This window comes from Anolis sagrei, chromosome X, assembly GCF_037176765.1.
Source record: "Anolis sagrei isolate rAnoSag1 chromosome X, rAnoSag1.mat, whole genome shotgun sequence".
Lineage (NCBI taxonomy): Eukaryota > Metazoa > Chordata > Lepidosauria > Squamata > Dactyloidae > Anolis > Anolis sagrei.
In genome coordinates, this window is record NC_090034.1 from 72,954,835 (window position 1) to 72,969,362 (window position 14,528).

Sequence of the window (14,528 nt, forward strand, 5' to 3'; positions counted from 1 at the left end):
GATGTGTTTTCTTGGTGGATCTATGTTCACTACAATACTTTTATTTACTATCTCATTCATTTCATATCATACTGAGCCACAGCGATGCATGGTCAAGTTTAGTTAGTTAAATGCGTAAATTGGATGGAATTGGGGAGGGCGAAAAAAAGATCTTGCCAGTCCTAGTGCCTTTGAAATGTACTGGCCCACAACTTGCATCATTCCCAGCCTGTGGTGTAGTGGGTGAAGTTCTGAACTGTGTAGATTGAGATTCAAGTCCACACTGAGTTAGTAAACTCACGGGTGATGTTGAGCAAGTTATTCTCTCAGCCTGATTTACTTTATAAAGTGTGAAAATAATGAAGCAGTTCAGCCAATTCTTCCACTCTGACTTTGGTAGAGGAAAACATACATGTAATACAGAACTAAAAAACAAGAGAGCACTGCTTGGAAGAAAACTGGGCTAAAACCTAACAAAATGAACTGATCCAAGATCTTATACTGGCTAATTTTAATGTTAGTAACTATTGTCTAAGAACCAAGATAAAGTAAAGGCACCGAATCAAACTTAAGTAACTATCGACATACCAAATTCTTGATTCAGTGAGTCAGCATAGAAGTTACGATGGTATTGTCGAAGGCTTTCATGGCCGGAATAACTGGGTTGTTGTAGGTTTTTTCAGGCTCACTACCTCTGAGGATGCTTGCCATAGATGCAGGCAAAACGTCAGGAGAGAATGCCTCTAGAACATGGCCATATAGCCCCAAAAAACCTACAACAACCCAGTTTCAATGGTGTCAGTCTGCATTAATTCTACAGCATAGATTCAAGTTTGCTGGATAGCTTCAATATGTCATTTCTCAATTGTTGAGGGTGGGAATCCTTTTCTTCGCATAACACACAAGTAATTTATGGAGTGCTGCCAATACTTAAAAAGGAAATGAGCAATATCATGAAAGATATATCTATGGATGGCTATTAGCTATGATATGTTCCAGACTCAGAAGTATCATGGAAGAACAATACGTCTCATTCCCCAAAAAGCTTTTATTAAAATCACTTCTCTATACATGTACATCTACTTGGTCTATGGTAGTTTATCTGCAAACCATAACCCTCCTTTGCCTCTATATTGCTTTCTGTGATTACATATAATCTCCTTTAACATCTGTAGATATTAGAACCGGAACCATAAATTCTTAAGAAAATGCACTGTTTTAGAATGAAGTACCAAAATCATCCCTGATTTTAAAATGAAAAACCTTTGAATTTCCCTATGAAAATTATGTATTTTTTTCACTTTATTGCAAGATAACCATTTATGCTGATGAATAATATCTGATTAATATGATATGGCTGGCATTCCGCTGTTGACATACATACATGTAATTCACATTACATATAGGGAGGGGAATTATTGATTACAGGACAACAGACCTATTCTGCTTCCAGTGGCAGAAACCCAAGTTGTGCATACAGCGACATTATGGATTAGAGTTGTGTGTGGTATTTGCTACTTGCCATTGTGCATCCCCCAGCCTTAAACATGTTACACAAGGTTGCTAGCCCATATGGTGGCTGCATAGTGCTGCAGTATGTATCTTTACATGTGGCATCTCTGTGCTACTTTGAGGGCATGCTAGACACCAGATACCGGAGGTGCCAGGTATGTCCTTCTGTGGCCATTCAAAATGAAAACCCTCACAAACATCTTACCAAGATTTAATGTACATTTATTCTTAACACGTGGAACATATAGTATAAAGATTTCATACTGAATAAATGATATTCATTAAGCCAAAAAAGGAAAAAAGGGAGGAATTTACATCAAGTTTTTTAGCTACATCGTCTGAAATACAAATATGCAGAATTCATCACTGAAAAATCTCAATTGTGTTTCTTCATCAGGAACTTCAACTGAACCTAGAACTTTTTCACACCTCGATTAGAAAGAAAAACAAAAACAAAAAACCCCAGGAAAAATAAAACTATAAGTTGATTGGCTGCTGAGACAGCAATGACTTTATACACAGAGACCTGTACAGCATCCTCCAGAGAAAGAGAGAGCGAGAGCAAGGAAGAGAGAAAGAAACTGAGAGAGAGAGAGGAAGAGAGAGAGATGTCTGGCAAGAGATTAAATAATTGGTGTCTCGCTTTTGCAGGTCATCAACTTGTTTAACTCGTCATACTATAAAGGGGTGGCAGGGAGAGGGGAACAAAACTGCAAGGAGGGCATGTGCAATGTACAACGTCATATATATATACACACGTGGCAGCAGTTAGGCTGCAGCTAAAGGTTAAAACCAGTTCTAAGAGGTGATCTCAGGGTTATTCATACAATCAAGGAGGAAGAGAGAAAGAGGTCAGGGTGTTGTAGGTTCACACATGATACTTTGGGGGAAAAGCCTTTTTTTCTCCTCAACATTAACTAAAAACATTTTTAAAAACTACAGCTTGCTGCTGATCCAGCTTTTTTCTTCTTCAATGTGAGACATTATTACAGTATGTTTACAGTTTAAGGTGTACAGTACATGAAGTTCTACACTCTACTGCACAGGCCTCCATTGTACAAGGTCTGTTAACAACTGGTAGCTTCTTGGTTCCTGCAAGATTGTGAATGTACAACGATAAACCACACAAGAGTTCAGCAGTCACTTTTTTGTCCTTCAGAGTTTACCATTAAAAACAGTTATGAAAGTAGTGCCTGTTGATGCGATAACAGGACAAAGTTGTTTTCCCCAAACTCACTGTAAACAACAGCAACTTTGGTTAAAATAAAAAAAGTCTTTTTTTAATGTAGGCAGAGCTTTGTCTCCTTGAATGGGGTTAGGACAAATTTGAAGGGTAGAGGTGAGGGAAGGGGGAATATCTTTTCCCCAAGGTAGAAGCAGGACAGCGCAGGGCAGACAGTGGATTCTGAGGTGGTTTTGCATAAATAAAGGGCAACAATCAGTTTCTAAGTCCTCCACTCACACACACGCACACGGGGGGTATAGGCATCCCACGGCTGTCATGACTGGCCAATTAAAAACAGTACGTCACAAATAACTTGTGACACCAATGAGTTCATCAGAGGTGACACGGAGATGTCCAACAGCCGTGATTCGTACAACGTGAACTCAGAGTGGTTCTCGTCCACTTTGGCCAGGGCAAGCAGTGCCCGGGCTGCCCGACGCATCATGTCCACACTGCTTGGCTCAAAGGGAGGGTTCTGCATGTGCATCAAACTAGCTTGACTCTGTTGGAACTGAGTGGCTGCCAGGCTGTCTTCTAAGAAGCCTAACAAGTTGCCAATGCTGCCCTTCTGTACAGCAATGGCTCTAGCTGCCAAGCTGTCGCCCTGCGCCAAGTTGGCCAGTAGTACCACAGCCATCTCCCGGCACACCGGGTTCTTTCGGTCACTAAGGAAACGCACCATGGTGCCGTAAAGTTTCTCCAAGCGACTGAAGGGTGGCGTTGCAAGAATCAAATCCACATTGTTGTCCTGGATGCTGAGTTTGCTGAGGGTTTCCAAAACCAGTCTCTGAGGGGAAAGGACAGCATTAGGCCCTAGGGTTGGGAAAGGATCTTGGGCTTCTGCTGAAGGACAGACAGCCCAGTGGAGGAGTCCATCCAAGACAGGCAAACATATGCTCTCCGGGTACGGCGAAAGGTCCAGCTGGCCAGAGATGTTGGCCAGCGTGACCAATGTGTTTTCGCGCAGCATCTCCAAGCAGTCCCACCACCACTCCACTTTGTTGCAGCTCACTCCTTGGTCCTGCTCCTCTTCCTTCTCATATGTCAGTGGGGCCTGTTTGCGTTCTGGGTGCTTATGGTGCAAGAGAATCAGCTTCCCTAGAATCAGCAGCAGACCAGGGTGTTTAGACATCTCAAAATCATTGCCTGGCACAAATGATAAACTCCTGATGATGTTCGACACACAGATGCAGCGTTTAGACAATGAGTCCTGCCAATCTAGAAGAGTACAGAGGGGGGTCTCATCTTTACTATGTGGCTCATCTTCCAAGATTTTAATGTTCCTGTGGCTCTTTGCTGGACTAATGCCAAAGGGAAATTTACCACTCTCCTTTGCTGTTTCCACATTTCTGGCCTCCTCCGCCTCTGCCAGTGAGACTGGCCGTGCTGACAGCATGTCATCCATGGTGGCTGTTATCCTTTTTTCTGGAGGACCATCAGATGGTGGGGACTCTCCCTCTCGAGCAACTGGGTTACTCTCAGTGACAGAATGTTTTTGCAGCAAAACAGAGTTGCAAGAAGCTCGTTTGTGAGTCAACGACAGCTCCATTTTGCTTTCAAAGTGGGTCTGGATGTGTTCAGTGGTATCTCCCCCACCAATCCGCCAGTGCAGCAGCCCACTCTCAAATTCCTGAACCCGGCCAAGTTTGCCTGAATAATCTACCACAAATGGATCGTTCTTCTGCACTATCTTGACAGGAAGTTTGTCAAATTTGCTGACGAGCTTCTCCTCAGAGTTCTCAAGAGGTGCTGTGGCTTTGTTTGCAAAGGCAGCCTCCTCCTCCCCTTCCTCTTCAGCTTCCTCCTGCTCCTCCTCTTCTTCCGCACAGTTAGTACTCCTTGGCTCCTCTTTTTCCCCTTCCTCGGTAGGGGGATTCGAAGACTTGCTGCACTTATCAGGATCTAGTAGTGTTCTTTGACCTGGATCTCCCACCTCATATTCCTTCAGGATTCCAAAGATTTCAATTAGGCAGCGCCGAAAATATTCCACCAGTAGCTCCAACAATCCTGGAAGCTGCAAGGTAAAAGAACACGAGATCAAGTCAATATTAGTTCAATTTAGACAAGATTGTGGAGAGGTCCAACATAAACACAAAAGAGTCAGTTGATTTAACTAGATTCCAAGAGTCACACACTCGATCGCATGGGTTTATTGTTCTAAATATTATGATTATTCATTGAAAATCCTTTTCCATTACCAGATCATCAGTCAGTGCATTTCAATAAATTTCTGTATATATCCCAGCCATTCAGATACTGTGAATTGTAGTCACAACTGTCACATGAGTTACATATAACAGTTCCGTTTTCAATTCCTTGCACTCCAACAAAGGGATATTGGGTGGCAGGGCCAGGAACACCTCTTGCTGTCTGAGCATTGGAAAGCTGCTAGACCATTGGGTCCCCAGATGTTTTGGCCTTCAATTCCCAGAAATCCTAACAACTGGTAAACTGGCTGGGATTTCTGGGAGTTGTAGGCCACAACACCTAGGGATCCACAGGTTGAGAACCACTGTGCTAGACAGTCTTGCTGCTGTAGATCAAAGCTGTGACTCAGGAAATGGCAACTTTAGATATTATTTACATTAAGAACACTGGAAGGGCAAACACACAACCAAAGCTTCAGTGATTATTGAAGTAATAATTAGTATATTGGTGTCCTACAGATTTTACTATACAGACTTTGGGGGCGAGAAAATCGTACACTAACTTATACAGTGTATTATATTTGATACAGGGGTTGTATCAAATATAATAAATCAGTGGAATAAGTCAATGAAAGGTTCTCTTGTCCCTAAACTGGCCTCGAATAAATTGTTAATGCCCTTCCTCCCTTCTGTACTGCATTTCTTTCCTCATAGAAAAGTAATTTTAAAAATGAGAAGAAAAAAAAAACACAATATGGCCACCCTTAAGGGACTGAAAGCCATTCACTAATTTAGGAACATAAAAATTTGGCTAGGCATAAAATTATCATATTTGGCTATTGAAATTACAGTGTATTCAGAAAATAATTACAACTTGAGATCATTATTTTTCCATTTTATTTTTTTCTAACAAACGGAGCTACAAAGTACTGAACTAGAAGGAATTCCTTTGCCAGTTGATGAAAATCAAGTAATATTATGGGTGAAAAAATATATTAGTAAAAGAAAGAAAATTATTTCATCTTTTTAAAGTTCTTTTCAGGTCAAGTATACATACTCATACACATACACAAATGTTAAAGGGAAGCTAGGGCCAGAAATTACAGTGGTCCAATCCTGCTGCATACCAGTGTTTAGGAAAAAATATGCTATTTCCCCAAAGGTGCCAGAGACTAATCTTTGTGAGCACTGGTGGGTACAACTCTGGGTAGTACTGGGAATCGTTGCCTGACACTCTATTGCTCATGTCTTGACACCAGTCTTCAGACCACCGTATTAAGTAGCACCACTATACACATTCTTATATGAAATTCTACTTGCTCCGTATTTTTTAGAAATAATGTTGGGAGGACAAATACCGAATATTTCTCTTTTATTATCGTTTCTAATTTTTTGCATCTCTCTATCTTCATCTGCTCACTTGGTGTCAACCCACATCTAACTATTGCATACCAGCTGACAAATTACTGTTACATATATATATAGCAAACCCTTGGGTTTTTTATTATCCTGGTTTGGGATTGTCTTGGACACCAATTTTGTATAATTCTTTAGAGACCACACAAATCAATGTTTGGTTTTAGGACCCAGACAAACCAACTGTGACTAGTGGTTTTTCAGCAAAATGGGTGGCACAATGGGCAAAACCCTTGTGCCAGCAGGACTGCTGACAAATAGGTCAGCAGTTCAAATCCGGGGAGAGTGGGTTGAGCTCCATCTGTGAGCTCCAGTTCCTCATGCAGGGACATGAGAGAAGCTTCCCACAAGGACGGTAAAGCATCAAAACATCCGGGCATCCCCTGGGCAACGTCCTTGCAAACAGCCAATTCTCTCACACCAGAAGCAACTTGCAGTTTCTCAAGTTGCTCCTGACATGAGGGGAAAAAAGCAAAACAAAATTGAATGAGGAATCCCAGCTGGTAAGGGAAGGGGTATGTATAGTCTGAAGCCTCAACTCCAGGACTGCAATGCCAAACACTCATACACTCTCTACGTGGGGTTGCCTCTGAAGACTGTCCAGAAGCTTCAATTAGTCCAATGTGCAGCAGCCAGGTTATTAACGGGAGCGGGGTACAGGGAGCATACTACTCCTCTGTTGCGCCAGCTCCACTGGCTGCCAGTCAGCTTCCGAGCACAATTCAAAGTGCTTGTCTTAACCTATAAAGCCCTAAACAACTCCGGCCCAATTTACCTGTCCGAACGTATCTTCCCCTATGAGCCATCGAGATTACTAAGATCGTCTGGAGGGGCCCTGCTCTCGATCCCACCGGCCTCACAGGCGCGGCTGGTGGGGACGAGAGACAGGGCCTTCTCGGTGGTGGCCCCTGGACTCTGGAACTCCCTTCCACTGGAGATCAGAACTGCCCCTTCGATCTTAACGTTCAGGAAACAGGTGAAAACTTGACTTTGGGGATTGCCATTCAACGAATGAGCCATGATCCTGTGATATGGATGGATGACGACGAATAATGACTTTGATGACGACTGACCACTGTAATCATATGATTGTATTTTTGCCATTTTAATTGTTTCAATGTTTTAATGTTTTAGTGTGATTTAGAAATATGATGTTTTAATGATGGTCTGTAATATCAATGTTGGAAACCGGCCCGAGTCCCTCGAATGGAGGTGACAAAACTACCAAATAAATAAATAAATTTGAGCCAAGCCACAAGCTGAAGCACACTGTCACAGCATACCCACAATCCAGACATGAGGTATACGAAAACAAACGTTGCATATGACAGCATTAATTTAATGCAGATAATCCTCCTGGGAGGAGGGGTTGTCCATGCAAAGACTAAATCAAATGTGCAATAATAATAATAATAATCTTTATTTGTACCCCGCTCCATCTCCCCAATGGGGACTTGGTGCGGCTTACATGAGGCCAAGCCCAAAACAACAATTACATGAAATAAAACAAAACCGAATATGGGTGTGATACAATTTATAGAAACCAGGTTGCCCAATCTGAAATGGAATAAAAGTGCTTCAACAGGAAGAAGGGAATCACTTGTGTGATTTCTTACATTCCAAAGTAATTTACAAGTAATTAATGGAAGCTGTTCTGAATCAGAAATCTTCCATGCAAATCAGAGACTTTTTGCACCCCAAAGTTAACTACTATAAAATGCCTTAAGCTCTCATGGAAAAGAGTCCATTTCACCCGGTACATTCGATAAAGTGGGCACTTCATTTCATGGGTTAATGCCAAAATGTCAACATCCTTTAGATAATAAAAGTATTATGTTTTCCGAAAGGGCAGTTAAGCTTGAGTTGTCTAGCTTCTTTGCATTTGAACACAGTTGGTAATCAGCAAGTCCAAGTCCTAGAGGACCTTGGTTAAAATTACACCCAGGCTTTAAGATTCTGTACAGATAAAAAGCTGAATCTGAAGGCCAACACATTATGGACATTTTTTAAAGATTTACTTCCTTTGCATAATTTGTTTTGTGTGTTCTACTCATATAGAGGAACAAGGAAATGAGGTTGAAAAACTCTATGGCCAAATCACTGGAAATCTCTCTTACACACACATACTGAGATTTTCTAACAGCCTTGGAGCTAGAAATTGCTCTCTGTAAACTGTTATTGAAATGCTGAATTCCATTATGCACAGAATACCCACAATCCAGACATGAGGCTTTGTTTTTACTTTTAGTAATGTGCCTGTGTCTTGTAATCCTAATTTCCTTATTTCAGAAGATGCCAACTCACCTGGCTGAGGTTGAAGGTCATTATGCTGTTGTCATCATAGAGCAGGATGTTTATGGTATCTAAGGCCCACGTACTTTCAGCCAACAATCCAGACTTAAGAGACATCATTACCCTCCATGCTTCAGGAGTTCCTGCAATGTACAAAACACATGTAATGTTCATTAATTCCTAGGATGAAGCAAAACTGCCCTGAATCCTACTTTACAAAATTGACAAAAGGCAAAAATGAGTTTCTGTGATTGGGTGGACCAGCCAATAATGCCATATTTGCATTATCACACAACGTTCCACAAAACTTCCTTTCCTTGGATGGAATGCATCAAAGGATAATTTGTAAACTAGAAGACACCACCTCCCATCAATACAAGGAGAGGAAAAGCTGTCTTACCAATATCTTTTGTGGTCAGGCGTCGCCGCTGCTTCAACACAGGCTGCGTAGCTTCCACTGACCCAGGTGGGAATGTGATGTCCCGTCGTATCATAGGAGGCTGTACAGCTGCTGGTGTTATATGTGAGGCAGGAACAGGAGGCCCCGCTTTCTGCATTTTCATTCCTGAGTGCAGGAATGGAGATTTACTTGGAGAGGTGCGGTTTTCCACCGGCCTGGGAAGAGGTGCTGGACTAGATACCTGAGGAATGTGATTCTGCATGCTTGGTTGGGTCTGGTAGTTGGGCTGGGGCGGCCTCGTCATTGGGGGCACGGGGGCAGAGGGCCCATAAGGAGGCTGGCGGTTGGCATGAGAAGGCCATGGTCCCTCATGATTCCCCCGCTGATCCGGATGCAGCATTTCATCTGTTCGGTTCACTCCGTGATATGCAGGCCCCTGCGTCGCAGAGCCAGTAGTCTGCCGGTTGGGGTAGCTGTAGCCCATCTCACTGCGCCCTTGCCACATGGCACCCTGCTGGGGGCCCTCTGGAGTAGATTGAATGGGGCCTGCCATCATTTGAGGAGGGATGTTCTGCTGTGTACTGGAACCTGGAGGCACAGAGACCCTCTCTCTGCCAAACTGGAATGGGAACTGGTTTTGAGGCCCAGGAGCAGGTCGGCGCTCCGTGGCAGAATATGTATTTGAATACTGATTATAGATTTCTTGCTGAGGAGCAGGCTGCGCGGTTTGCTGCTGGCTAGCCGGTTGGGTCTGTGCTGGAGGCAGCTGTTGCTGGGCTTGTCCCTGACCTGCACTGTACGATACATTGTACATCTCTGCTTCATGTCGCTTGGCTGGGGGGCCATAGTTGCCATCCATCGGCCGCTTGTAATTCTGGAAAAAAAGGAAAAAAGCCCCCAAACTGGCTATTTAGCAACTTTTTCAGTAGCCTCGCTTTTGAAAAGTTTACAGCTAGAAACTGCAGTCTCCACAGAGTATTAAAAGACCCACATGTTTCTTCTCATCTTTCTCCAACTCTCTGGTGAACTAGCTTATATGAATGATCTGGTACTGGGAAATCGTCAGTCTGGGTTCTCTCAAGCCAAAATGAGCAGCTTTACTTTCTCCCCAATTGCAGGTGCTTTAAGAACTGGGCTGAGTCCCTCCCTTCTCTTCATTTGTTCCAGAAGACAACAATGTACTCTGGGGTTTAGATGGTATAAACTGGGACCTTGAGATTTACCTGCAGTGGCAAGTGTTAAGAAGCAGGCAGTGTCCAATAAAGTCCCAAAAGGCAAGTCTTCATCCTGAAGACCCAACAGCTTCCACCTTAAATTACAGCAACATGTGGCCCCTCCAGGTGTTTTCAGACTTCAGCTCCCAGAACTCCTGATCATTGGAACAGTTAAGAGCTTCAGGGACTTGGAGGTCCAAACACCTGGAAGGCCGCAGGTTGTGCAAGCCTGCATTACAGCCATGCAAGGAAGATCAGACCACCAGATTATATTGTGGAAAGCTACTAACAGGAGCAAGGACTGTTTCTGAATTCTCAGCAGTACAGATATACCACATCTGGCTTTTATAGCAACCATAAAATTTTGAAATTGTTTTTGTTTTCTTCCTTCCTATCCTCTTTTGGATCAGGTACTTTAAAGACTGAGGACTGAGGCCATCTTGCTTTTATCACTCTATAAACTACTTTGGAAGCTCTTGTGCCTGAAAAGAAAAATATAAATAAATGCTTTAAATAAATTCCATGTAAATGGCCAAGGCTGGAAAGGATTTCCAATAAAGCACATTAAAATCTATATTATTTTGCTGCGTTCAGAACTATTTCAAACGATAGCCATGATGTTATTATTACCCTTCTCAATGTGTAACCCTAGTATTGGAAACCACATGCAAGATTTGCAATTTAATGCATGATGCTTGTTTTCAAAAGCCTTCCTCACTTAGTAATTGACAAGCCTGACCAAAGCTGCATGGCTCCAGACAAGATATATGGGACAAGCACAGACTGAGTATCCTATTCTCGGACATTCCAAAATAGTCCAAAACCCAAAATTGTCCACATGGGTGGCTGAGATACCATTGCTTTCCATGTTTCATACACAGAATTATTAGAAATATTGTATAAAACTATTTTCAGATTATGTGCATAAAGTATAAATGAAACATAAACATTTTTAGGCTTGGGTCCCAGCTCCAAAATATCTAAGTGTGTATAAGTATTACAAGTATTACAAGTGTACAAGTATTACCAAAGAAAAATAAAATAAAACCCAAAACTCAACCTGTATGTGCTGAATTATATCAAAAACGATAGCTGCAAAGTAATCATCCACTATGAATTTTTATTACTATTAACCATTCAACCTTCATGTGTCCTCTGATACGCCTAATGAATGGTTAAAACAAAGCTCTTGAATAACGAAACAGTGCTTTATTTATTTATTGAACACAGGCCAAGTTTTGAAATACTAAATCTTCTAAAATTCAAGTGCTACACAATTACATTCTATATTTAATGGCAAAATATAAAATTATGTATACTGTCACAGCTTTCCCCACACATAATTGGGGAAATGAAGTACATATTAAGACACTGAGATATACTCATGAGAGGAGTGTTACATACATCGAAGTAATTCTAGAATAAGATCTAAGCTTTCTTAGACATATTACAAATCTGATATTTGGAAGCTGGAATTTATGCAAAATATTCCAGAAGGATAGTTCACAACCAATAGAAAAATGTCTTTGTTCAGTATGAACGCATTTGCCACTCCATCAGTGCAAAGCATGTAAAGGCCTACACTGACTTAACAGTCAAGTGATTCAAGAGATAAGTTCTCTGCAACTCGAGACAGGTACTGGATTCACCCATCGCCATGCCAATGAAGTTGCAAAAACCCGCCATCAGATAAACCAGAGTTGGAGAAAATGCATAGCCAATAACATTTTTGTGGGTCTCCAGAAGGGTTCTATACAAAACAATGGCTGCCTCTGTATGGTGAAGGATCCTCACTACCTCTGAGGATGCTTGCCATAGATGCAGGCGAAACGTCAGGAGAGAATGCCTCTAGAACATGGTCATATAGTCCGGAAAAAACCTACAACAGCCAACATTTCACCTCGTTTTTGGCCAACCTTGGACTTTTTCAGGCCCAGAGACTGCCTTTCTCTCGCAAAACACACCTATTGCCTTCCCAAATGAATGAGGGCAGATTGTTTGTTTTTTAAATGTAGAATGCAGTCTTCCATAGTCCAGTAAAAAGGATGGAGCCACCTACCTCATCTAGCTGCCCAGTAAGCTAAGTCATAACCACACTGCCACAACAAGATACTACCCTGCTTTTTACAATTTCTCATAGGTTATCCCCATTGTGCTAAAACTTCAAAACTAGGGAGACTCACCTGCTGTTGTTGTTGATAGAGGGTGGTTTGTTGGCTTGGAAAGGGACTGCCAGAGGATGTACCTTGAGTGGGAAATTGATTGCCATAGGAATCGTGTCTGCCGAAAAAAGGATCAAATAATTAATTTTCTCTCTGGGAACACCGCAAAATTTACTGGCTGCAGTGACAGTACACAACAGAGCCACAGTGGAACCTACCGCTGCTGTGGCTGTTGAGGGTAGCGGCTAGGAGAATACATCCCTGAATCGGGAGTCGAAGGCATGATGTTGGGCTGTGGAGTTCCGGTTCCTAAGTTTGTTTCAGGTCCCATTCCTGCTTCAGTCCTAAAAGAAGCCAAGAATGCATGTATAAGAAATAACTTTGGGCCTCCCCTGTTGAAATTGGAACCTGGTAAAATGATACATGTAAACTGCTGAACACTACCTTCTACAATTGTGTTGACACACGTTTCTAAGAATTTTTCAAGACACATTCCAACAGTCTTTATTTACATTTGTGCAAACTTCTGTAATTCAGAAAAGAGAGGCCAACTATGATCCTCTCATTTACAGAACGTAAAATAAAGTCACCTGCAAACTAAAAATTGCTTGATAAAACTGTGAAGGATTAAGGTACCTTCAGTCAACACTCACCTCACTCTCTCATAAGAGCCATAAGAATAATGTTGCCTCTGCCCCATGGCCATGTTACTCATCCCTGGACCTGTAGCACGATTATAAGGATCACCCATACCACTGTTGGGGCCCTGTCCTGAGGTCATAAAGGGATCGCTTCCTGAAACATGGGAGGAAAAAGTAACAGTGATCAGAACTCAATAGAAATCTAAAAAAATATATGAAGCTGTCTTATACAGGTAAATATACTGTATATACTCGAGTATAAGCCTAGTTTTTCAGCCGTTTTTATAGGCTGAAAACGTTCCTCTCGGCTTATATTTGGGTCAACATTATTTAATATTTTACTCTGTTATTATTATTTTTATTACATGTATTATTTTACTCTTTTTATTATTATTATTATTGCATTTATTATTTTACTCAATTATTATTATTACATTATTATTTTACTTTATTATTGTTATTATTACATGTATTATTTGACTCTATTTATTATTGTTATTATTACATTTATTATTTTACTCTATTATTACTGTTATTATTACATTTCTATTATTTTACTCTATTATTATTATTACATTTTATTACTCTCTTTATTCTTATTGGAAGGATACATAAGCACATTTACGTTGAAGGTTAGAATCAGAGTTGGGCAGTCTTATCTTAAATTACAGTGTAAATATTCAAAAACATTTAACCTTCTGATGCCTCAATTAATGTAATTTTATTACTGTTTTTTATTTTGAAACTGACCAGTAGCTGCTGTATTTCCCACCCTAGGCTTATACTCGAGTCAATACATTTTCCCAGTTTTTGTGGTAAAATTAGGTGCCTCGGTTTATATTCGGGTTGGCTTATACTTGAGTATATACGGGTATATGCTCAAATTTGCTTTCAGAGAATTAGATGCCTTGGTATATTTAACACAGTACAAAATATGTCACCTTTTCTCATTGTGCCATAGGGATCTTTATTTGGCTCGTAAGACATGCGTCCCATCATATCAGAAGTATTCATACTCTGCTGGTATCCTGGGTTTGGAGTCATGGAGTTCCTCTTCTGGAAAGTGGGGTCACTGCCATCGGAGAATGTGTCCTGAAGGCCGACTGAGTTACTTCTGAGTCAAGCAAAGAAGGAACTGTTTTAATAGGGCATTATCAAGCAATCCTAGGGTTGAGATTTCTATTAACAGAACTACCACTTAACCTAGGAAATGTTAAAATGTCTGTTGGTAGAAGAAAGCGCTTGTGCCATACCTGATGCCTTGTAAAGGAGGCATCTGACTGTGTGGTGTAGATGCAGGAGTAGGGGGCTTCAGGTCTCCTCCTTCAGCCATGGAGCTACTAGTGGACTGAGGTGTCTGAGGACCCTGCATGGAGCCTGAACCGGCTGTAAGCAGAAAACAGAGGCATCAGCTCAATTGTAAATGGCATCGTTATAACAGAATACCTTAAGTAGGAAATAATAAATCTTGCTGCACAGTCCCTCTGCAGATGCACACACAGCATTTGAAGTCCCAACATATCTCTTTTCTACACAATTT

The 14,528-nt window shown here is 41.5% G+C and overlaps 1 protein-coding gene across 1 annotated transcript in view; it reads right to left on the minus strand.

The window, feature by feature from the left end:
- Positions 1-1,009: 1,009 nt before the first annotated feature.
- Positions 1,010-14,528, minus strand: part of ARID1A (AT-rich interaction domain 1A) — a 111,558-nt gene continuing 98,039 nt past the window's right edge. The window contains exons 13-20 of the mRNA XM_060784496.2: positions 14,242-14,374; positions 13,930-14,102; positions 13,001-13,142; positions 12,566-12,691; positions 12,369-12,465; positions 8,972-9,845; positions 8,584-8,714; positions 1,010-4,730 (exon numbers count right to left, since the gene is read on the minus strand). Coding sequence (XP_060640479.2) covers positions 2,991-4,730; positions 8,584-8,714; positions 8,972-9,845; positions 12,369-12,465; positions 12,566-12,691; positions 13,001-13,142; positions 13,930-14,102; positions 14,242-14,374 — 3,416 coding nt within the window. The 3' untranslated portion in view covers positions 1,010-2,990. The remainder of the gene's footprint in view (positions 4,731-8,583; positions 8,715-8,971; positions 9,846-12,368; positions 12,466-12,565; positions 12,692-13,000; positions 13,143-13,929; positions 14,103-14,241; positions 14,375-14,528) is intronic.